Consider the following 25785-nt stretch of genomic DNA (forward strand, 5'->3'; position numbering starts at 1 on the left):
GCATGTGAAAAAGATTGTTCTACAAGTGAGTTTCTTGCCTCTGCAAAACCCAGTCAGAAATTCCTATTATCCTTTCTGTAGAATTTCCAGGCGTGCACCCTGCATCCGCTGTCTCCTCAATGAAGGGTAGGACCACACTGGTAGTCCAAGTTAAGAGAGGTGGCTTTTTTAAAGTGATATATTTTGGCAAAGTTTAATGTTTTTAAGCCTATAAGAATGTTGGAGGGAAAAAAACCTCAGTACGCTGTAAAATGGATGAGGAGGGAGAAGAGAGTATCCAGCTTCCTTCTCATGTGTTAGCTTCAGTGTCTTTGAGATACTGCAGAGAGATGCATCTCACAGGGTAGAAACTGATCAACACTGACCTCCACCACGCAGCTGAAGAAAGATTTAGAAGTGTCTTTAAAACGGAGTATGTGCCTCATTCTATTCAAAGTACTATTCAGCATATAACTTTCAGGCAATTACCTTTAACAAAGACACCAGTATGACTAATGGCCTTTAGCATTGTCAGCCACATGAGATCTAAGAGGTCCCAGATACTCAGTAATTAAAAAGCTGTTTGATTGCTAAGGCAATATAAAAATAGTTATTATCTAGGATACATCGAAATGTCAAACCTGAATCTTAAACTATGAAAAAAGTTTTCAGATTTGTGGAGTTTGTAGTGTGGAAGCTTTCACAGATGAAGCAGCTAAGCAAATGGTTATAAGGCTGTGGATGTAACTGTTCTTTTAAATATATCTGTGTTCCTGTGATAGTGTCGTGTTGTTAATGAACCTTGTGTCTTATTTCAGAGAGATTCCCCCTCTACATCCAGACAGTCCCCAGCTAATGGTCATAGCAGCACTAACAATTCTGTTTCGGTAAGATTTCCAGTTCCACACAGAGAAAGTGTGAAAGTTTTGTTGGTGCTCATCTGCCATTACTGTTATACTTATTGTGTGGTCAGTGGAAAATTTTGTCCTGCTGATAGAACCAAGGTTATTACATATGTACCTCCCCATTTTCTTTTTTTTAAGGGTTTTTTCCAACATATTCTTCTCATTAAAAGCCATATAGTGAATTAAATGTTAATAACTGTAATGTGACACTTCAGTCATCCTTAAATCATTGTTAGCAGTTTCCTCAAAACTAAGCAAAGGTTTCAAGTGGAAGTTTTATTTCCATCCTGAACTTTGGAAGCAGTGTTTGAAGAAAGAATAACTGTGCAGTTGGTATTTCAAGACATTTGAGACTCTTTTTAAGTTTTGTGTTTTGAGAGACCTCTGGAACGTGTACTGGTTTCCGCTATCTGAGTTAACGAATTGGTGTGCCCTCTGCTGTTGTGGTACGTGCACATACTTTGTGAAATATGAGCCTTGCCTGGATATGAAAAGCAAAAGGAAGTGGCTTTAAACTGCACTACAAACCAAGCTATTATCATCACATCTTTAACACAAAGTACTTCTGTTTCATATGTATTCAGGTAGAAAGGTGCCGTTGGTCTCCTGTTTTTCTAAAGTACAGTAATGTTAAAATTTGTGTTGTTTATCATTTGTCGTTGTTTGGACCAGTGTAGTAACTGTACACGCAAGTTCCTTCAGTAAGAGTGCTGTCAATATCACGAGTTCATGGGACTAGCTAAAAAAACAAAACTGAGTAACTACTCCTTTAACTCTTAAAAAAATTACAACTTAGAAATTATTTGCCACAAGGTAAAGTGCTTATTAATTAATACAATGAAAAATAATTGTGGATGAAAAATTTAAGAAATTTTTGTGAATTAAATTGAATTTGTAGCGCGATTAGTAGTTATAATTTTATTCCTCAGAACAACTAATCACATTATACATTTTTAATAATAAAATTTTTAATATTTATAATAGTCATCCTTCTCTTTTAAAAACAAGACTAAGTATTAAGTGGAAAAGGCATTCACATAAAGAGCCTCTTTCACTTGATGGTGCTTTTGTGTTGAAGATGCTGAATTATTTATTAAAAAGCACATTTTCTATCTGCTTAAACTTTTTACCTGCTTTCTTCAGCTTGCTGCTAAACAGCCTGGGTTTGATTTTTCTTTAAGAAAAAAATATCTCTAAACATGGGTCAATGCTTTATACTTTTGTCTGACTTACCATTTTACTGTAATGTAGTATGAATCACTAACAAATGGTGTTGTATACCCTTAAAAAGTAAAATGAAAATTTCTTCTCCTGGGTTGACTTTATTCTGCAGGACTTGCCATCGACAACACAACCAAAAGGACGACAGGTGAATAGATATTCTCCATGGGAATTTTTGTAAACTTAGCTGCTAGTGAACATCCCTGCTTATCTTTGTCCCCCTCATATTCTGTATGTGCTGGACTAAAACATTTAAGCTTGGAAAATTTGTTCCATTTTTTTCATTTTTCTTTTTAACTCATTTGTTTGTGGCTAATTCAAAATAGCAATTTTTCATGTGTCCATAAGTGTGAGAGTTACAAAGTCATTGTAAATTTAACTGGAGATGTTTTAGTTTAGAATGCATTAATAGACTTACTGTTGTGCAATGACCTGTGCAGGTTTTCATCTTGGAGGAAAGCTTAAATTTATATTTTAGCTGAAATGGAGACTAGTATGGCAAGTGTCTAATACTCTAAAACATTGTACTGACAAAGATTCTAAAGCTTGAGTTGGTCTATAACTAATTATTAACATTAAGAAAGCTCTTCAAAGAAAAACATTAAGGACAGTTTCTATTAAGAGTTGATAAGTCTGAAGATAGCCTCTTATATTTTCAGTCCTAAGGCCCAGATTCGGTAACCTCCCTTAACTTTGTTACCTTGACAGCAGTACATGTCGTCATGGACCAAAGAACTATCTTCCTTCTCCATAGTATTCCAAGAAGGCCCTTAAGGGCTCTGCAGAGGATTTGCTATGATTCCCTTTGCAGTTTTCAGAATCTTTTTTTTTTTTTTTACTGCAGCCTCCAAATCAACACATACCTTCAAGTGATTTGTGATTCATCTTCAGTAACTGCTCCATTTATATATAGCCCTTCCAGAATCTGCCTCTGAATCTTAATGTGGACTCAACCTCTTACTCTGCCAAGGGTTTTAATAATAACTCTTGCAGTTCATCCAAAAGAGTCAATGGACTCCATGATCTGTTGTCCTTGACAATCTTTTTATACTACTGTCTGGTTAAGTTGGCTGGAATATCAGTTACAAGGATGGATTGCTTTCACTTCGTTTCCCATTTTTAAAGCTTACAGCTATATGGTTCTTTCAACTTTCTGTTGTCTTCTGAAGTTTCCAGCTGCCTGAATGTAATCCTGGAAAGGCTCCACGAAAGACCTTCCGACCTGTTGTGTTAGGTTTTGGTTTTCCTCTCATAAGGTATTTTTCCCAGGAGAAGAGAGTTTGTTCAAGGCAATATCAGAATAATGGTGTTCCTCGTACTCGCACCATTTATAGTTACCTGTTTTTTTCAAGTCTTTTCCCATTGAACCAGCATATTTTTCTGGTAGCTTGTCATCCTTGGAGACAGTAAGGGCTTGGATAACAGATACATTGCTATCTGTAAGGAAGTCTGTAACATTCCATGAACAGCCAATATATGGTAGATAATGGCTCAAACTGGAGCAGGGACTTGAAAAGCAAGGAAGTTTCTAGATGGTAAAAATACTGCTCACTTTTCTAGACCTATGTTAGATAAGGTTGAGGGGAAATAAGGGATTGGTTCAATACTGATTACTTCATAGAAAGCCAATTACTAAAGAAACGTAGTTGGTTTCAAAATATCCTATTTTTCAGGTGATTAAAAGAAGTTGGGTTGCTTGTCAAAGCTCACACAATGCACAGCAGAACAAGGGTCAGATTTAGTATATTAAAAATTGAGTTCTATATTGGTATTATCATCTGATGCTCTCACTGTAAAGAGATAAAAATGCATCAGGTACAAGATAGTCCTGATTAGCCATTTTAAGTTAATTTATTCGTATGTTGGGTTGCAGATTGGATTACTATAGAAATGAACTTTTAAAAGTGCCATGAATAGTGCTCATACTGCATAGTTACAGCTATTTTTGGAGCAGAATTTGAGCAAAGTTGAAAAGTGTTTGTTAAAGTTTAAATGAAGGATATTACTTTGCAATGTAATTTTTTTTTTAAATCTAGTCGATTTATAGTAAGAAAATCAGCAGTAGAAAATACATGGCTGTCTGAGATGCTATAGGGTGATGTTTGAAGTTCATAAACTGTAGAAGTTAGCCATCTTGGACATGACATTTAATTCCAATTTTAAGATTCTTGGATGCATCAGGGCTGTAATTAGCAACCAAAACTGGAGATCACTTTTATTTTTATTTTCTAGGGTTGAGACCTCATTAACCCACAAAGCAAGGATTGGTATATTATTTTAAATTGTGAAGTCAGAATCTGAATTCTTTCTGTTAATGTTCCTTAGAGAAAAACTTACTCAAATCATTAGTTTTCATTTATATGGGAGTAGACTTTTACTGAAAAACCCATGCAGAGAATTCCCAGATTCCTCCCAAGTAACTGTATGTGATAGATGCAACACAGGACTTCCTATTTAATCTAAAAAAAAACCCCACAGGTACTTTTTTCAGTCTGAATACTAAAGATCAGTAATGTAGCCTAAGTCCTTTATACTGTCCAATAAATTTCCTGTCATACAAATTTTTAAAACATATCATGGGACTTCAGTTGGAAAGTACAGTACAGTTCAAGTTGTAAGCTGCTGGCTTTTAGTCTGTAATGATTTATGATAGTTAATATTGATTTGAGGGACTCTATCAGTTTATATTACATGTGTTCATTTTTGCTGTTTGGGTTTTACAGTGTGTAGAAGACATGAGCTTTCAAAATAACATCATAAGTCTCCATTGTTTGCTGGGGGGGGGTCTGTTTCATTTTCAGCTATCACTTATGCTTTTGCCATTCTGTTTCTTCCTTTGCTTGTTGCAAACAGTATGTATAGCTACATGCACAGATCAAATTTTCACCTGTTACTCTTAATACTGTACCAGTAATAATACCGCAGTCTTTCATAAACTCTTTTTTATAGATATATGTAAGAGCACAATTTGAATATGATCCAGCAAAGGATGACCTCATTCCTTGCAAAGAAGCTGGCATCAGATTCCGAGTTGGTGATATTATCCAAATCATTAGCAAAGATGATCACAACTGGTGGCAGGGTAAACTTGAGAACTCCAAAAATGGTACTGCAGGTCTTATTCCTTCTCCTGAACTTCAAGAATGGTATGACTTAAGTTTTCTATAAAAATGAATTTAGCTTTGCTTTTATTTCTCTTTCACGCTTTTCATTGTTGTATAGCTAGTTTTTGTGTAATTTTTTCTTTTTTCAAAAAAAAAGTCTATATACTGCCTCAGTTTGTGTGGCATTGACTTTTTTTTTGTCCTCGTATATGCATAGCAGTAAGGGTTGCGTGCAGTATCATATGTGTGGTTACATTAGAAAAATAAACACCTGTGTTAGTAAACATTGTTTGTGCTTTCTGATATACTATAGGAAACCAGGATTGAAGGCTACATACAAATTGTTTATGTAAGGGGGTCAAGTTAATTTCTCCTTTAGGTTCTAAACAGTGTTTTCATTAGTACTGCTTACATGCGAGTGCTGCAGGAATAAGGTGTTAGCAAGATGTCAAGCACAAAGATCATTGAGGGAGTTTGGGGGTTTTCTCTCCTTTTCATTTTTCATGTGAAAGCCAAAAAGTAGAAAGAAGTCACAGTGCAAAGATTCCTGAATGACAGATTCAATGAACAGCAATGGCACTGAGTACCGCAAAAGCAATGCAGAGCCTTTAAATAACCTCTTGCAGAAGCTGTTTAGTAAATATTTTAAATGTATCAGCACAAACTCTGGCAAGCAAGTCCTGGGCCATGAAAGTCATGGCCATAACTCCAGAAAGTTTATCAATATGGGTAATCTAGCCCAAAATATTTCATACAAGATTTCATACAGAAAAGAACTAGAGTGCTGTAAAGGGTTTAACAAGCACCTGTGCCACCTAGACTGGCTAAGGGAGATTCTGCTAGAAGAGAAACAGAGGCAGACAAGACATTTCATTCCATCTCAAGAGCTCCCTTGCAAGCCCTGACATAAGGGAGACTCTGGTATGCATTGCAACAGGAACACTTGCAATACTTCACCCTAAAGATTGACCTCAAAACAGTTCCACAACACAACTTGCTCTGAAGTAATTTAGACCATAGTGGTCTTTTCAGACCCCATGCTCTTCCAGTCTAATCTGCTGCAAAGTGCTCTGCAGCCATTTTAGTAGCTACCCTTCCTCCCATGCTCACTTGATCTGTGAGCTTTAATGATCTACTGCTAAGAAGATATTCTTTATATCAAAATACCTCTGTATATAAGTGCTTTTAAGTCATCAAAAAAAAAGGGTTTGAAAAGTTTTCCTGTACTCTTGTACTATTGAAAAGACTTATTTTTACAATTCATTCTGTGTGACTTTTTAAAAATGCATTGCTTACAACAAAAAAATTTTTTTCTCCTCTATATGCCAGGCGAGTTGCTTGTATTGCCATGGAGAAGACCAAACAGGAGCAACAGGCCAGCTGTACTTGGTTTGGAAAGAAAAAAAAGCAGTACAAAGACAAATATTTGGCAAAGCACAATGCAGGTATGAAAAAAAAAATGCAAGTATCTTTAACAGGTTAAATTTTTTACAATCTAAACCTTGCCATTAATTGTTCAGCTGGCACTGTTATATAAACCTAATGAGCTACTTAGGAAAATATAAGTAAAATTCTAATTATGCCAGCATTACTCTGCTTGTTTTTGGCTATTTAAACATACAGCTTAATTGGTGAGAGGCAAGCGGCAACAAAATAAATGCATCATAATATATCCTAATATAGGCTTACATTGTTTTGTGTTTTATATTTAAAGGAGCACTAGAAACCAACAGGATATGAATTTTGCGATCTATATAACTGTACTGTGCTCTACAGAAGACTTCAGTAGCATCCTTGTTAATATGTGTTTATAGTTATAGACTATATATGTGAGAACATCATGAAAGGGCATTTTTCTTGAAGCGTTACAGCTGGAAGTGGAATAAGAGCCATTGCGTAGCCAGTCTGTTATTTACAGTTACCAAATAGAACAAACTGTGGAAGTTTATCCTCCTTGCAGTGATTTCTGCCTGAATCCTGAGTTTTGGGTTTCTATTTAGACTGCTGAAAAATTGAATTGTTTTAGAAAATTTTGAAAGTAGAAGTGTAGAGTAAGAGATCCTTGCTGAGCAAAATTCATTAGTTTTAGTAGTAAAGAAGGAAGACCCCTTTGTTCATGAGCGGAATTTAGTTCTTTTCTTCTTTTAATATAAAATACTCGATGTGTTGAAACTGTTTCTATTGCTTTTGCATTGATATCACATACTGTGATGATAAATATGTTGTTGTGGTCTCTTGGGAGACTTGCAGAGACTTTTATTAGAATTTAAAAGATATACCTGTCCAAACTGTGTAATGAAAGTGTTTTATATATTGCATTAATTTCTGGGGTTTTTTCAGTTGCATTCTTGAGTGCAGCAGTTAAACAATATAAATCTTTATTTTCACATTTCTCCTTACCTGTACAATCCGTGTAAAGTATCAGAGCTCATAATTTATCAGTACTACAGAATTTATGTTTACTTAAAAGTCATTTGAAAATAAAATCTAAGAAAGTCAAAGAACAGTAATTGTCATTTATACTCCTTAATTCACCGTCACATTTAAGATGTTCACAGTTAAATACAAAATTACTCGTTACCCTGAAAACGCTTACATGTAGAGATTGAAAGCTTTAACTTGTTTCCTTCCTTTTGCTGGTTTAACATTCTGGTTGTTTTAATGTTTCCACTTCATTGCAGTAGCACTGAACCACGTTTTACTAATGATGACCTTAGCAAAAACTGTTGAGAATAAACTGGATTTTATGACCTAAAGTCTCTGACAACACTGGTTTTAAAGTATTATCAATTGCTCTCAGCATACACTCCCACAGCATTGCTGCTCCCTTCAGTTGTGCCAGTATAACTTTGCGTGGCCATGCTGTTAACTGGATTAACTGAAGAGCAATCCAACAAAACACACTGATTCTTTTTCTTTAGGGCAGTTACATTTTTTTAATACAGTTCACAGTGCAACTACGTAGTTAATAATGTCAGTGTGACTAAGCACGGCATAGCCAGGGAAGGTGAAGGAGCAGGCAATACTTTAGGAGCAAAACTAGCTCAAAGACTTTGTATCAATTAAATCCCTGAAAGGAAGGTAATCCAGACTTTCTTATCTTGATTTAGGGGGACGTTTTGAAGAAGGTTGACAGCACTTTGAGTCGCACGGTTTGCCTACCTTAGTGCTTGCCACCATCAGTGCTGTTCGTCACTTTACAGTGTTTGCCAAAAATTAGAAACATGAACATTAAAAATTACCAAAATGACCATAAAAGAAACTATTCTTTTCAGAATACCATCTGACACTTCCCCTTCCCCCTGAGAAGTCAAAAAGTTAATGAAAACACGGATTGGAATCAAGATTTCTCTTAGAAATGTTTATTGAGCTTAGTGTCCTTGAGGTATTAAAGGTGATACCACTAATATTCTGGGGAATGATGCCAAATGTAGGCTATAAAGAGATTCACTGAAATGCTATGGTGCTCACATGAGTTTAAGTTTAAGGTGGTACTGAATTTACCTTCTCTGAACTACTCTCTCATGTCTGGTATTGTTAGTCAGAAATACGGCAACACTGGCTTTTGCAAGCTTTCAGTGCATCTGTCTCAGAATAAAAAACAGATCTTTTCTTCTGTTGGATCCAAAATAAGTATAAATAATTTGGAACTGAGAATTCTAATCCAGATGTCAAAATGTTGCTCTCACAAGAAAGCAGAACGTATTTCTCTTATATCTTAGTATAAAATTCAATAAATCGTTTAGCAGTATGTAACCTATTGGGACTTCCCTGTTACTTTTGTCTTAGAGATGAGACTGAACTGGGGTGCTGAGAAATGACCTAGTAAAATACTCCATAGTCAACTAAGATTTGTGTGGCTAGCTAATGATTTGAGAGCCAAGATTTTGGTGTGATATATTGGGATATTACTGGAACTAGAAATGAAATTATTCTGCAAATCAGACATAGTTTGTGAAGTAGAGAGGAGAATATTTCAGGTGCTTTTTATAATTAAAAGCAAATATATTCTCCTTTACAAGAAAAATATCATGCCATTTTTTCTTTCCTCCAAACTTGATACTATTGTGTCCTTCAAGAGACAATTTCATGATCATACATCATTGTAAAGTTGGTTTTAGACCAAATCCCACAGAAAAAATTAAATATTTTTCATTATTAGGTTCACTGACGTTTTTATAAATGCTCTAGAGATATACTGCAGTGATATCTAGATATATTTTTTTATTTATTTTACTGAAATGTTATTGCAGGACGTCATAAAAGAACACTCTTTAGAACATAGTAGAACTATGCTTCATATTATGCATAATGTAGAAAATTGCCAAGCTTTTATAAAATATGTTTATCATTTCTTAATGTGATTTATTTGCCTTGTGTTTAGACTATTGCATGGTAAAGTTTATTTTGTGCATATACTTTTTATTTTACTAATATATTACGAGCCATATCTCAATGACCCCTGTACATTTTTCATGCTGTCTTACTCCCAATGGCCTCTGTGCATGTAAGTAACCTGTCAAGTGACAATGCCTCTTTATTTGCTTCTTACTGTTTCCTTTCAAGAACTCCTTTTCTTTATTAGCTAGTAACACAGAAGCATTAAAGTTCAGTCTTTAAATGTGCCCTGTATTCCTCCTATCTTGTGTATATTAAAAAATTAACCATTTTTCTTTTGCATTTGAAAACCCTACAATCATTAGTTAACTCCATGTAGACTGAGACACATCTCCATGCTGCTAGTTTGTGGTGAAGGCATTAATATGTATCGTTTCTGTTGTTTGTTCCCGTTGTTTGTATCTAACATAATGTGGTTTTGTTCAAGAAGAAAATAAAGGATTGATTTTTTTAATTATTTTTTAATGAGAAAAGATACTTGCAGGCCTAGATGGTTAGAATGGTGAAACTGTTTAACGTGTTGTAGATCTTTAGCCCTTTCTAATATGAAATGAATTATTAATTAGTTTAAATAGTGTGAAGGTGCAAAAAAGACAGTAGTAAGAATTCCATGTTTGTAGGTTTGTGAAATGGAAGAAAAATATGACTAAATTCTTGCTTGTAATATTTGGGGAAAGGTTGAAAGAGATTCTTCTTTAGAATTAAATTCAAATTGCTTCAAATGGACTAGGAAGTTTTCATATCTGTATCTTTTCAAGGTCTTAAAGATTTGAGTATGTCAATTGACTAATTTGTAGTTTGACCAAATTAAAGTAGTTGTATTTTTTCTCTAGGGTAAAAAGACTGCCGTTGAATTGAAAAATCTGCCCTATAAAAAGAAATACATTAAGCTAAATCCTTTGCTGCTTTAACTGGGACTTTAGTACAAAAGCATGTGCTTTCTGGTAGGCTGCACAGTCTTAATGATGACCTTGGTGACTGGGGACTTTCGGAGCAAGGAAACTAAAGCTCCTGCCACTGCCTACTTTCCTAAGGGGTCTTGGATAGGGCGAGAGGGAGAGGGATATATCCGGACTCATCCTAAAAGATGGATGGGGTATAGTTCAGGTGAATACACCCGCTTAGGACTTGGAAACACTCAAAGAATCCCATACTTTAGATGCAGTCTCTCCTCTCTTCTTTTTTATAGCACGCATAAATACAGAACTGAAAACTCTTGTTTGTTATTCGGCTCACAATTGCTGATTTGTGTAATCTTTATAAATATAATTAGCTGCCTCCTGGCTTCTTCTTTCATTAGAGTTCTGCAAGAATTACCACAGATGATGTGTTATTGGACACAGGAGCAATAAGCTGTTTTTAATGAACAAAACTTGATTTGTCAATCGTTACATACCTTGGCAATTGACAGTAGATTGATAGGCATGATGGAATTCATCCAATTTCAACTGCAGTTGAAATTATTTCTGAAATAATACTTTTACAATTTTTCCCTAAATACGGTGGAGGTTCTTTTATGTAATGCCATCACTTTTCGTTAGAATTCGTCATTCTGTCACAAGTTTTAAAAGCATGTCAATTTAACTAGCACGTGTGTTTAAAGAGAACTCTAACTACAATTAATACGGTGGTAGCTTTGAAGAACATATACCACAAAGTATTAACTCTCTCCTCTATACATTTCTCACAGATCTTGTTAAAACATGATTATGAAAGTATCCCTATCTTTAGTGTAAATAGATGTTCTCATATTGTATTCATGTTGGTCACTGTCTACAGATTTTTCTTTAGTATTGCTATTTCTTAGGAATGCAAACGTGAATGGCATGCCATTTTAGCTAATTTTTGTGGTCTGCTGAACACTGCATGAAAGGACATGCAAACTTTCCTGAGCATTTCAGTAGCTTTGTTATTGCTTTTTCACAGTTTTTTAAATGAACACTTGTTAAAATTGCATAATGAAATGGTTTTATTTTCCATAACATATTACTTTGTATTGTAAATCTAAAACTTGCTAAAATTATAATTTGTAGCACAATTAATTATCACCCTTAATATGCCTTTTTTTCTTATCCCTGTGGGGGTTTCTTTTGTGTTTTAGTGTTTGATCAATTAGATCTCGTCACGTATGAAGAAGTAGTAAAACTGCCAGCATTCAAAAGGAAAACACTAGTCTTACTAGGTAATTTTGAGTTATTATTCTGAACATAACAGCATAGTTTTGAACCCCTTCTGGTGGAAAATTTATAATTCATTTTTGTGTTGTGGATTAGGTGCGCATGGTGTTGGAAGAAGACACATAAAAAACACACTCATCACAAAACACCCGGACAGATTTGCTTACCCCATTCCTCGTAAGTAGCAATGTTCAATGTAGTGCAGAATTGCTTTGTAGCATCCTTGACAATATACCCATTGTAGTACTACATGTGTTCAGTTCTGCTGAGACGAATCCTGTCTTAAAGGTGGGAACTGTGTTAGGACTGGGTATATTTCTTCTTTTGTTTTTTCAGAGGGAGGGGTAGTAAGTAACACCACTTTTACATGGAATGTTTCCTAGCATTCACAAAACGTCTTGTTAAGCATACTTCTCTCTACCCCAAATGTTTGTTAATTTAGAGTGAAGGCTAAAACATTTTTCATTTTTCTCTGCTAATGTTGCATTTACAGTTCAGCTAAGACTGGAACAGCCATGACGTTGAAAACTATATAATTCCCATGAGAAGAAGTATAAACTGGATTTAGAGGAAAACTTTAATGTGTACCTTATCTCAGTGTTTTAAATTACTTTTCACAGCCTAGCCTTGAGGACTGGTATTATACTAAAATAACTTCAAGTTTCCAGAGACGACAATAAGAAAAAGAAAAAACGCAATTAACCTCACTGCTTACAAGTGGGTTGTTACAAAGAGCACAGGGGGGTTTTCCCTTCGTGACAATCTCTGCCAATACCATGCAGGAATTGCATATCCTACTACATGATCACTTGGAGATGCACCCTTTTTCCTCAAGCTAGGCATTCTGAAACAAGAGCGTCCAGCAGCTGAATCTGTCCGCTCTATTTCAGGCTGACTTCAGAAGCCCCATGCATGGCTCAGAAGTGACATTGATGACCATTATGCATTAATTTAATTTTCTTTATACCTTGCTAGTGCTTTACTTTAAAATTGCACTTAGGTGTTTTTCTGCCTATAAGGCTTTTGTTGTTGCTAAAAAGTATTACTTTTAAGAACTTATCTGTAAACCTGTTTGGAAGGGGGAAAGGATTAGTTTGCTGCTGATTGAAGTTCCCCAGGCTTGCTCGCTAAGGAGTTAGACAAAGACCAGTGCCAGCAGAAGGAAAACAGAAAGACCTAGCCCTTTTGAAAGCATGAACCATTAGACCACTCCAGCAGCAATGTGAAACGGCACTGTTTGTCACACTGCTGTTTATATCTAGACACTAAAATCCTGGATTAGACACTTTAAAAGTGCGGTGCCAGGAGTATGTGATGTACATTGTACCTATGTTATTCAATACAGACAAGACTATACAGGGGGGAGGGAGTAGTAACCCAGCAAATATGTTCTCCATTACAAAGAACTTAAAACTAATCAATGTTTTACAGCATGCTTTTCACGCAGTCTCTCTCAAGTACTAACTGTATTGCTGTGGGGAGGTAGAAGCTGAGCTAGTTATTTTATCTTCAAATGCCTATTAAAATGGATTCGCCTATACCGTGACAACCATGCCTTAGATTGCCTGCATTAGGTTCCTGCTCTGTGGAAGCACTGAAATTGCTTCACTGATTATGTAAGAAGACTAAAGAGACTCGACTGCAAATCAGGATGAAATTCAGGTGCTTAAGCATCAGTATGATGTTTAGATGCCTGTTTTAGACATCACCTGACCTCCAGCACCACTCCAGAAGAGCAATGTCTCCTTTAACTCCTGTGTTATATCTAATAGTCCTATGTGGGTGTTTCAGATCTAAGGCATTAAGGGCAGTTAAAATAGCACTTTATGCTGGTGTTTAGAGACCCAAATTACTTCCTTATGTTAGTGATATAAATAGATCATACAAAATATATCACATACACTTTAAGTATGGGAACCTGATCTGTCTTTCAGCTGACTCTAGGTAACTGAATTTATTCTCTCCAACTCTGAGGGATGGATTTTACTGCATTTTCTGCATTCTTTTACAAAACCGTGATAGGAATAGGTAGCTTCTGAGATAGGCCTTAAGTTGGGTGTGGCGTTTTGGGGAATGCTTTATGAAGAAATTATCTACTTACTGAAAACCTGATCATAAAAGTCATGTCACACACAATGGTACTTAATTAAAAGGATTAGTAGGCCATACAACTCTTACCACATAGGTCTGCAGAAGCAATATATTCGAAAAGCATGTTATTGCTAAGTAGCTTTCATCTCTCTTGACCACAAGTAATCAGGCCCTCACCCACTTTTCAGACTTACACGTTCACACTCAGAAGAAGAAAACCTCATAAGAATTTAAGTAAAAAAATGAAAATACAGAAATGCTTTTACAAAAGAAGAGGATTTGGGAGAAATGGAAGAGTATGTAAATTCAGTAGACCTAGGGCAGCAGTGAGTAGTATAGTGATATTATATGGTTTATATAATCCATTGTTCTTGAATTCCTTAAAATAATAACTATGATCTATAATATTTCTATAGAACTTTTCATCTTTAAAATATGCTAATTAATCCTCAGAACATTGCTAATTAAACCTCAGAACAGTAGTAGGTATAGTTAAAAATAGAAGATGAATTCAATTTTTGGATACCTTGTTTGAAATTATGATAGGGTTGTTGGAAGGTATGGGATTAGACTGGGAAGAGATGTGGTGTTTCAGGTATGTCACCAACATAAATGTGATAGTGTAAAAATATAAGAGTAAATCAGTATATGAGGGAATATTAGAAGAAAGATAAGCGTGCCTGTGGGAAAAGAGGAGCAGATGACCTACAGAATCACAGAATGGTTGAGATCCTTACCTCTGGAGGTCATCTGGTCCAATCCCCCTGCTCAAGCAGGGCCACCTAGAGCCAGTTGCCGAGGACCATGTCCAGGTGGCTTTTGAATATCTCCAAGGATGGAGAGTCCACCACCTCTCTGGGCAACCTGTGCCAGTGCTCGGTCACCTTCACAGTGAAAAAGTGTTTCCTTACATTCAGATGGAAGCTCCCATGTTTCAGCGTGTGCCCATTACCTCCTGTCCTGTCATTGAGCACCACTGAAAAGAGACTGGCTCCATCTTCTTTACACCTTCACTTTAGATATTTGTACTCATTGATGAGATCCCCCCTAAGCCTTGTCTTCTCCAGGCTGAACAGTCCCAGCTCTCTCAGCCTTTCCTCATAGGAGAGATGCTCCAGTCACTTAGTGCCCCTTCACTGGACTTTCTCCAGTATGTCCATGTCTCTCCTGTACTGGGGAGCCCAGAACTGGACCCAGCACTCCAGGTTTGGCCTCAGCAGTGCTGAGTAGAGGGGAAGAATCACGTCCCTCCACCTGCTACCAATACTTTGTCTAATGCAGCCCCGGATACATTTAGTCCTTCTTTGCCACAGGGGCACATTGCTGGCTCATGTTCAACTGAGTGTCTACCAGGACCCCCCACAGGGCCTTTTCTGGAGAGCTGCTTTCCAACTGGTCAGCCCCCAGCATGTACTGGTGCATGGGGTTGTTCCTCCCCAGGTGCAGGACTTCGCACTTCCGCTTGTTGAACTTCATGAGGTTCCTGTCAACCTGTTTCTCCAGCTTGTCAAGGTCCCTCTGGATGGCAGCACGACCCTCTGGTGTATCAGTCACTCCTCCCAGTTTTGTATCATTGGCATCCTTGCTGAGGGTACACTCTGCCCCATCATCCAGATCATTAATGAAGATGTTGAACAGGATTGGGCCCAGTACCGGCCCCTGGGGTAAAATGGAGATGTTAATTGAATTGTTTAGAAACTATTAAAAACTGCGAGATCTGGCCTTTGTTTGCTGTTGAAAGCAGCTGATAGAGTCTATAGTCTTGACCAGGTAAAGGTTATTTATGACCTTCTGTTCTTCCTCTGTTACCTTTTGATTTTTACCTTTTACACATCCCTTCATCTCCTGCTTTTCCCAACACGCATCCCCCAGACTCCTGCTTTTCCCAGCCCCTGTCATTCTGCCTACCCCAAGCTCATGCTTCATTGTTCTGTATGTGATTTGACAGGTCATCGTTCAGTGAATAAGTATTGATAAACCAAACAAAAAGCCATATATAAGCTTAATATTGCTTTTGTACTAAAAATATTTCGTATTTTCAGACACAACCCGACCTCCAAAGAAAGATGAAGAAAATGGGAAAAATTACTACTTTGTATCACATGACCAAATGATGCAGGATATATCAAACAATGAATATTTGGAATATGGCAGCCACGAGGATGCAATGTATGGGACAAAACTGGAAACAATACGAAAGATCCATGAGCAGGGACTAATTGCAATACTTGATGTAGAACCTCAGGTAACTAATTAGAAGTATTTGAAGATGGGACTGATACAAATCCTTCAACCTTATTTTATTGAGATGTATTTATTTTTATTGATTGGACACCAGATAAGTAATGCATACAGTAATTTGGAACAAAAGGCCCTGGAACACCAAGGTATCAATCTGTGAAGTAGAATTCTGGTATTCATCTGGTTAGAAGAACATACAGCAGAAACAAATTCATAGTTTAGCTTGGTATGCAACCCCTATAGCTTGAAAAGCTACTTACCATGTAACTTTTTAATACATTAGTCTATGTCCAGTGAAATGTATCAAAACAAGTGATTGTCATTGCCTGCCAGGAGCAATGTTTCGATATTTTCAAAAATTTCTCTTTGATGCTGTATTAGAGGGTAATAGTGTTATCTATTTAAATTTGCTGCCTTCTTTCTCCTTTGTGAATGGACTCAAGAAGTTAAAATTCTTAGATTATTAGTTAGAATTCTTAGTTAGAATTTCATAACAGAAATAAGATACCTGACTAAATTATTTAGGACAGTTCACATAGTATGCTGGTGTGGTGCTGTTCTGAAAAATAAAATCCCACACTTAACAGTGTTCAGGGAGAGCAGCATTTATACTTAGTTCAAATGGAGCAGCTGTTAAAAGCAAACTCTCTTGATAAACCTTTTCAACTTGCGTTATTCAGAAGCCTTGCAATTCTCAGAAGCCATTTTAATCTTTGTTAGAATATATTTACATTTGGTAACAGCCACCTTTGCTACACTTCCTCCAGCATGTGTCCAGCAAGCCTCTTTCTTAGCCAGCTTCCTCATGGATCCGCCTCAGCTCATTAAGGCCAGCCTGTCTGTGGACTTATTCCTAGTTATCTTACACCACTTGCCTGTTTTCCCTTGGGTACTCTTAGTTCTGTGAGTTTTCTTGACTTTCACATCTGGAGTTTTATCTCTTGTTTAGAGGAGGTTGGCATAGATGATATATACAGGTGGGTTTCAAGCAGCAGAGATTAAAACCTCTTTAGCCTGGGAAAAGGATGGATTGGGGTTTTTGGTTGGGTTTTTGTTTGCTTTTTAAAGTTTGGAGAAGACAGGAAGTGGAAGGAGCAAAAAAAGACTGACCTTTAGTAGTCTTACTTTATCTTGTCCATCCGTTTGCGTTCATCTGAGATATGTTTGCTTGCTGTCCTGCACTTCGGTCTAGCTTGGATCTGTACCAAAGTTTCACTTATGGCAGCTCCGTGGGTCACTCAGTAAATTATGACTACATCAACTTTTTAATGAGAACTCTTTTCTTTTGCATAGATTTGGTTCAGGGGATTGGTACTTCATTTACTGCATTAGTGCTATGCTCACTTTTTAAAAAACTTCACTAGGCTTACTTTTTAAAAACTTCAAACTTCTCACATCACATTCTCGTTTGTTTTGGAAAATAATAACAAAAAAGTTATTTGTCTGACTAGAAAAAGTCAGACAAAAAATTATATTCTAATCAAGTTTTATTCTAAAATACAGTTGGCTCTTTTCCCTATTTATGGCATGACTGAATTTTTTTACCTGGTGTTAATCATTCAGTTTAAATGCAAACAGAATGCTGCAGTCTTTGAGACTGTATGGGAAGAGCCCCTCTGAAAATGCTAAAGCTTTCATTGTCTTGAAAACTCACTTTAATTAAGGATAAATATATAGTTTGACCACCAAGAATGTAAAATAATACAAAAAGTTAAGTGTCTATATTACTAAGGTCTTGACTCCAGATCAGTTAAAAACAAATACCAGCGTTGGTAAATCATGATTTTGTATCTTTTGCTTGTGTGACTAAACTTATTTCACATTGATTGCTGGGGCATTCTTCTAAAGTGTCTGATTTTTTTTCACCTAGGCATTGAAGGTCCTGAGAACTGCAGAGTTTGCTCCTTTTGTTGTTTTTATTGCTGCACCTACGATTACCCCGGGCATTAATGAGGTATGGCATGTTGCACTCTAATGTCCTATCAGAGACAAAATTAAGGATGGCATTCAAATATGCAGATAAGACTCTTTAATTGTTTCCTTGTCTGTAAATGGAGAGGCAGAAAGACAATTGTATGGCAGCATTATTAAGTTGATTGAGGGGTATTTATTGTTTATTAACTGATTTTTCTAATTCAAAATATGACCTTCAAGTTGAAGGATCCACATGATGTATTCTAAAAATACATATTCTTTTATTTCATTCCCTGCCCTAGCTCAAAGATCCATTTCCAAATCCTTAACAAATCATTAGCACAAATTACTCAATTCTGAGTTGCAGTGCTAGCACTAGATTACAGCTGGCCTGAACTGAAGAAATGGGTGTGCGTGACTGTGCTGTCATCCCACCTCTATCTTCTAGTACAGCAAATATATATCAGAAAAAGGCTTATTTATTTCAAAGACTGTTCTCCAAGAATTGGAAGCTTTGACCAAAGGGGTAATTGCTTCTGGAATAATGTTAAGTATTCATGGAGGCCCATATCCTGAATTTCCTACTTAGTTTTTGTAGAGTATCTGCTCTGCGGATTGCTACTGATTTCAAAGATGATATCAGGCAATTCTGGATTTAGCTCACAACAGGGCAAACAGTATTTATACAAACACTTTTAACTGCTCGGCCTTTTTTAAACCATGATATTAAGGTATTTAATCAATTGGATTTGACCATGAATCTATTCCAAATCTCCTAGATGTCTCCTTGATCACGCAAAAATAAAGTCAGAAGCCCTGTCTCTACAGCCTGTTTCTATAGAAATGTAATTACAATATCATAAGTATGAAACTATGACATCACTGCAGAGGCTTGCAGGAAAATAAGGAACAAGGCAAACATATTTAAATGCAAATACCCTGAATGATTGTTAAAATAGCAAGTAGAGAGTGAAAATTATTGGCCTCGAGCTGCAATTTTATTGCAGCTTTTATTATTTATTATGCAGCTGAGGCATTCTACTGGTTCGCTGTTGCTGAAGGGAGTGATTCTCTCTAACTTGCTTCTGGGACATATACTGCCAGTCTGCACTGGCCATGGCACTTACCAGATCCTTTAGTGAGCTACTTTAGCTCCAAATGGGATTTTTTCAGTTTTCAAGCAGCTCACAAAGGCTCTGACAAGCACCAATGCCAGAACAAGCAGTGAAAGCATATAGCCAGGAAGAGAGATGGGAGGGGGAAGAAGGATCTTTTAACTTGCACAGCAGTAAGTTATGTCATTTCACTGTGGCATATGGATCCGTACCCTAACTGGTAAATGTCACGAGTGTACAGACGAAGATCTCTCAGAACGTCACAATTTGCACTGTTTGTGAAGTGACAGTTTGTCTAACTGCTGGTGTTGGTGTATGCTGTAAATCGGTATGATCTTGAGAAAATACTAAAATTTTGTATTCTACACTGAATTTGCTTTTGTGCAAGCAAATGGCATGGCATCACTTAAAAATAGCTAGAATCGTTCTTAGGATGTGTCAGGCAAGCATTGTGCTTACAGCAGCGCTCAGGCAGCCAGGTACCCTGTGGAATGATGTAATTGCCTGGGTTTGTTGCCTCCATACCTGTGTCTCAGCTCCCAAATAGTCTTCCTTGGCCTCACTCATCTGCCAGTGGTACTTAACTTCTAATCTTCCAGCTGTAGGATATAATACAGAGACATTTGGGACAGTTCATACGAGGGAGAAAACATTTTGCATAGTACACTGGGAAGAGGACAGAAATGTACCTTTTATAGTAGTGGTGGGGAAATATTTGTTCATGCCAAAGAAATATTAGTAGAAGTAAAGTATTACGTTCTAAATATTTGCATTCGTGCTGTAAGGCTGTGTCTTTATTTTAAGTTCTTGTGACTGAAGTCTCTGTGCACACAGGGTTTCACTCAGGCACATGAATTGCTGAACTGAGGCCACACTTATAAAGCATGCTAATTTATGAATCAGTTAAACTTAAGGAAAGGGAGGAGCAGGAAACGATAATAGCAACAGACCTTACCCGAATACAGGATCCTATTTTCCAAGGTTTACTGGGCTGCATGAAGGGAGATACACAAATTGTGTCCGTGTGTTAGCAGCCTGCAAGGCAGCAAAACAAGGGTGGAGAGTGTGTGTTTCATATTTCCCATTCATGCTTTCTTTTTCAAAGGTTCATTTGTATAGTGAGTATCCCTTTCTGTTTATCCTCTTATCCTGCTTTGTTTATTTTACTTATGCTTTTTGAGAATAGTTCTGTAAATGACTGTCCTTTTTTCCCCCCTTATGTTTTCTTAAATTTCATCTTTGCTTTTCTTTTCATTTTCCTGCACTCGTACTAATGGTACATAGCTGCCAAAATGGTGCAGAAAATTGCCTGTAAGTACCAGCTAGGGGCTGACAAGGTAGTCCTGGTTATTTCAGTAGTTTTAGAATGTAGATATGCTTGTTCCCATTCAACGTTACTTTTGCCATTGGAATAAAAATTTAATGTAATAATGACTTCAGATATCTGCGCTAAAATTATCTGCTAGTAAAAAGAAACTAGAGAGTAAAATTTCTACTCTTACAGCTGTACATCTGAACTTTGTGGTAAAATCAGTGCAGAGACCTGATCTTAAAAGTATCTCTCTTGAGACACTTTAGGCTATCATAGACCACACAAAATATCTCAGTAATCAAGGATCACACAGCAAGAGTGAGGAGGCAAAATATTATACTTTCCAACTGAATATAGCAGTGCACCATGAGCAATTCTGCAAAGCACAAAACCAGTTTAAATCATATAGGAAATCTCCCAGAGTGTATCCACCTGTCTAATCGCAAAGGAAACTTAAATCAGATTATTGCTGTGCTAAAACAGAAAGAGGAGAGAGCGTATCAGGAAACACTGGAGTAGTTCCTCTTTCCTCCAGCTGTTTTCTACCTCCCATTGCCCAGACAACAGCAAAGAGGAGTTGACAGGCTCCACTTTTTTGATCTAAATCTTTATTGAGCCATGTGTAAATCTTTACTGAGCCAAATTCTTCTGAACTTTAGCTATGCTTCCTCCCTTCCTACAGCCAAAGTATAAAAGGAATTTTTCTTAAGAAGTTTGCAGTCCACCAGCTGTTTAAATTGAAGAGAGTTTCTTTCTGTTGGAGCAAAATTGGCAAAGGTCTGATGGTGTGTTTATACATTTTTCACAGCCTTAGAAGGGAATATTAGTAATTTGTTAGTCTGTGCTTTGACTGTCACAAGCAGCAGCTATTGTCCTATGAACTTTAAGGCGAAAAAAACCCAGCCCTCACAGACTGAAGATATCACTGGTGGCCATTATGCACGTGGGAGAGATTTCGTGGATAAAAGCCATGTTTCGCTTCTTTCTGTCCCAGCTGTGGTGGAGAAGGAGAGAAGATTAGGAAAGTGAACTGAATTCTAGTGATAGGAAAGAAAAGTGTGTTCCAATAATGGACACACTGCAGCTAGACCCACATAAAATGGACCTGTTGCATGAGAGCTGGGGGAAGAAGAAAAGACAGATGTTCTGCTCCCAGATGTGAAATTACTGAAGTTGTGGCCATTCATTTGTCTGTCTGCAGCTAGCTGGACATTTTGATAAGCATCTTCTTTCTTGACACTATTGAGAGCACAACTGCTGGAGAATATTCTTCTTGGAGAATAATCTGGGATGTTTACTATTCAAAATTGAATTAAGAAATTTTAGAGAAATTAAGAGGAACTTACTACAGCAAAAATTTTGAGGAAGTGTTAGCTTCGAAGATTAATTTTGGCATTTAAGACTTACAGGCACAGAGGAAACAGCCAAGTCTGGCATGGTTTTGAATGTACAAGTAGATACTCTATCTCAAACACAGGTGAAATTTGGTCCCAGAATAAAACAAAAATCCAGAACTGTAATTGCTTTTCTTTTTGCAGGACTTGAGAAAGTTTGAACCTATTTGAAAACTGCTGCAATGGCCTGTCCCAAACTTATTACTGCCCCTAACAGTATATGAAAGAAGTAATGTTTTACATTTCCAACAGGCTAGGAAATTTAGATATTCCAAAATACAACCACTTTGATCCCAGTAAAGTTGGATCTAGGAGAAGCTAAGTCAGAAAAATATTAGAATTTAATGATTTTTTGAAATCTTAGTTTTGTGACCTCTATGTGTGCAAGGTAAATATTAGTATTCATTCTTCTCTGCGTACCAGTTGTTCTTAAGATGAGATAGTTGTATGTTTTTCAGATTTTTATTGTCAGTCACAGTAAGATAGATGCTTTAGTGAGAAAAGTTCGTTCTCATACTTGTAGGTAAAGATGACGCTGATGGGAAATCTGAATAGCAGTTAAAAAGCTACATATGACTTAACAGTTCTAAGGCTCCATGGGGTTTTTTCAGGTACTGTTAGCCTTGTGCCATGAGATTAAAACCCTTTTAAAGGTGCAATATGATTTTGCTAAGACTGGCTTTAAATATAAAATTAATCTTAGCTAGATATGTTTAAAGCACTGAAAATATTTTGCTTGACAAGTATGATTTTTTTTTTTTCCTTTGTAGGTTAATTTAAGCAGAAAAGTTTAAATCTTCTGCTGATATAAATTGATGTCTCTTTTGGAATCTATGAGAAGTTGGCAGTTTACCTAACTAGGTTTTTGGCTTAAAGACACTGGGCGATATGAAATGTTCCACAAAAATATTTAATATTAGTATTGACCCATATTGTCCAATTTGTTAATAGCATAAATTGAATTTGCATGCACTGGTATTTTCTACAGAAGTTCCAGGCATCGCTGGCAATGCATAATGGTCCATACAAGGAGCATCCCTTGTACAGAAGCGCATGTGAGGAGTATTTGTCTGACTTGAATGAAATTTGTAGTGGTTACCAAGTGAAGGTGTCATCCCCCCGTCATTTGAGGCTGCAGCTTCAGGAGAGAAGCAGAACTGTAACTTTGGTACAGAACAGAAGTGGCTGGTTTCAGCCACTGAAGTGGGACAGCCAGAAGTGTCCCAGCCACTTCTGGTACAGCCTCCAGAAGTGGCTGGTTTCATAGCTACAGAGAAGGAGAACTGTCGCAGCGCAGGTTGTTCCCTTCAGAGGACCTGAAAGACGCTGTTCCACAGCTACTTGCCACTGTAATTACAAATACTTGGGAAGTTTAAACAGAAAAAAGGGGAGGGGGGAGTCTCTTATTAGCTGGATAAAATCTGTTCCCAGAATAATTTCTTGTGAAACCAGCTATAGGCACTGTGTCTGTACTTCCTGCAGCCTAGAACTCGGTTATAATAAAGCATATCCCATTCATTGATCGAGTAGGGTAACCCTATAGATACTACAGAGCAGCAGGAGTCTATACTGTTCATATGTAATTTTGCTCCATATCCACCCCAAACCTGTGGGGCAGGAAGGACTTGATTACTTTCCTGCGGCTATTTCAAGGTTCCTGAAAGCAGCAAATGATTTTTTTTTTTTTAAATTTCCAAGGGAATTTGCAGGAAGAGAATTCAAACTTAGAATTGCTGCAAAGCCCTAGAAAGAAGCCTTTCGCAATCCCGCTCTCTCAGAAAGGCAGACCTCGCTAACAAAGCCCTTCGCTGTAGCGCTGCTGGCTGCAGAGAGTCCAGTAGCGCTCCCACAAAGTAGGATGCACTTGTTCTGTAAGGGCGTTGACACAAAGCCACGGAGAGCACCAGTCTGCTGTCGTTGGCCCTTCTTGAGCGCAGGCTGTGTGGTTCGTCTTCAGGATCTCCCACTAAGAGATGCTGGAAATGGCATGCTCTGAAATAGGAACCGCAGGGTAACACGGAACGAGAACTTCCTTATCAGTAAATGATTATTAAAGGAAGTAGACCCAGAAGACTGATGTTGAACAGAAAACATTACCAAAACCGGGAACAGCCGATACCTGACAATATACCCTCTCCTGTTTCTCGTGTTCTTACCTGGACATAGGCCCAATAGCTCTTATTTGTGCGCTTTGTACGTTTTATTCGTATGTGGTCTCCATTGCTCATGTCTGTGCTGCTTTCTAAGCTTCCATCCTCTGCCTTGCTTTTTTAACGCTAGACTTGTGTTTTGTCTCAAGTAATGTCAATGACTGAGTGCTGTTTGAATGTCAGCTTCAAGAGAGAAATTGTGCCATTTCTCCCGTGTGATTTCCATAGATTTAGGTGGGGGATCTCATCCACCTAGGCCTCCGTAGGGCTTTTTTGCCTGTTTCCGTCTCTGTAAGCAACAGTTAGAAAGCTGTTGTAGAAGAGTACAAAAGGATCCAACTTCTCTCTCTCCCATTTTCTTTTCTGACCGCCGAACAGGATGAATCTCTTCAGCGCCTGCAGAAGGAGTCTGAAATCTTACAGAGAACATATGCACACTACTTTGACCTAACAATTATCAACAATGAAATTGATGAAACTATCAGGCACCTGGAGGAAGCCATCGAGCTTGTGTGTACAGCCTCACAGTGGGTCCCGGTCTCCTGGGTCTACTAGACCGGTCACGAGAGAATTGAAAAAAAAAATCTGTCATTATTGGGAACCACCTCATACATGGAAAACCTCTTCGTTATTGACCTTGTGTCAACAGGTCTTGGCCCCTAGAGACTACCTAGATGTAGTGTGACCTAAAATATAATTATTGTCATGTCCGAATAGATAGGAGGAGGGGGAAAAAAATTAAACGCTAATTTAAAGAGACAGTATCTTTTTTTTAATCATTTCTCCTAAACTTTAATAAAATGTATCTTTAAATATATGTATTATTCAGTCCTTTGGAATGTTATATTTTTGGAAATCATAGCTTTTTATTTCAAGGGCCCCTAAAAACTGCACAAAATAGATGCTGCTTTCTATAATCTATTTTAATAGTAATAATAATATGATTCTGTTACCTTAACTCGGGGGTGGAACACTACATTCTTTTTAGAGTCTGATTTTATGGATTGGAATACTTGGCTTTCCTTTATTTATTTGAAGTAATTAGTCTAGTGGTTACGAAACAAATTCATAAATTTTAAAGGCCTTTTTTCTCTCTTTTTTTTTTTTCCCCTAGGATAGTATTTTTAAGTACTTTTGTGTAACATCCAGGTAACGTGATACTGTCTCTTTGAAGAACTCTGTAAAACTTTTAGAAATTTGAAATTGGGTCTTGACTCTTAATGCATGTGGACAGTCGCAAGCGTTCATGCTGTTGGTGTATCTGTGTTGATAAAACCTGTAATCTACAGCAAAGTACATTCCGTTCATGGGAACACGTACCCAAGGGAATAAAGTAAAATATTATTCTGACTAAGTTGTAAACCTATGCACATCCCTTGCATTTTGGGCAACTTTATAAAAAAAAAAAAACTGATTTTTATTAATAATAATCATGTAGTGAAATGTGTTTGTAATTTTGTCTCAATTTAATTTGTTGTAAGGTGGGAGGGGGCAATTACTGGTTTCACCACTTCAGATCTGTGTTGTCTGAGAGTATTAACGTTTTAATTAAGTTTAAGCAAAGAAGTGCTGATTTTTAATATGTATGTAATTGTTTAAAAATGCACACATTTTAAAAGAAAATACTGTGCAATGAAGAAACCAGTTTAGGCATTGCGATAAACTGACTATTCCAAAAGACTCATCTACAACAGCCCTGTAAATTCCTTTAAAAATGGTAATTGACTCTACAGTCTGACCAATTTTTTTTATTTTAAATATACTTCCTTTTATGTGTTCAACAA

The 25785-nt window shown here is 37.0% G+C and overlaps 1 protein-coding gene across 2 annotated transcripts in view; it reads left to right on the plus strand.

Annotated features, from left to right (window-relative positions):
* Positions 1 to 25785, plus strand: part of CASK (calcium/calmodulin-dependent serine protein kinase (MAGUK family)) — a 139992-nt gene extending 114207 nt beyond the window's left edge. The window contains exons 16-24 of one of the 2 annotated variants that reach the window (XM_009318891.1): positions 798 to 866; positions 2218 to 2253; positions 5055 to 5251; positions 6539 to 6654; positions 11709 to 11789; positions 11881 to 11961; positions 15918 to 16120; positions 17987 to 18070; positions 24380 to 25785. In XM_009318891.1, coding sequence (XP_009317166.1) covers positions 798 to 866; positions 2218 to 2253; positions 5055 to 5251; positions 6539 to 6654; positions 11709 to 11789; positions 11881 to 11961; positions 15918 to 16120; positions 17987 to 18070; positions 24380 to 24556 — 1044 coding nt within the window. In that variant the 3' untranslated portion in view covers positions 24557 to 25785. The remainder of the gene's footprint in view (positions 1 to 797; positions 867 to 2217; positions 2254 to 5054; positions 5252 to 6538; positions 6655 to 11708; positions 11790 to 11880; positions 11962 to 15917; positions 16121 to 17986; positions 18071 to 24379) is intronic. The other variant, XM_009318892.1, reaches the window with a different exon arrangement.

This window comes from Pygoscelis adeliae, unplaced genomic scaffold (assembly GCF_000699105.1).
Source record: "Pygoscelis adeliae isolate BGI_AS28 unplaced genomic scaffold, ASM69910v1 Scaffold92, whole genome shotgun sequence".
Lineage (NCBI taxonomy): Eukaryota > Metazoa > Chordata > Aves > Sphenisciformes > Spheniscidae > Pygoscelis > Pygoscelis adeliae.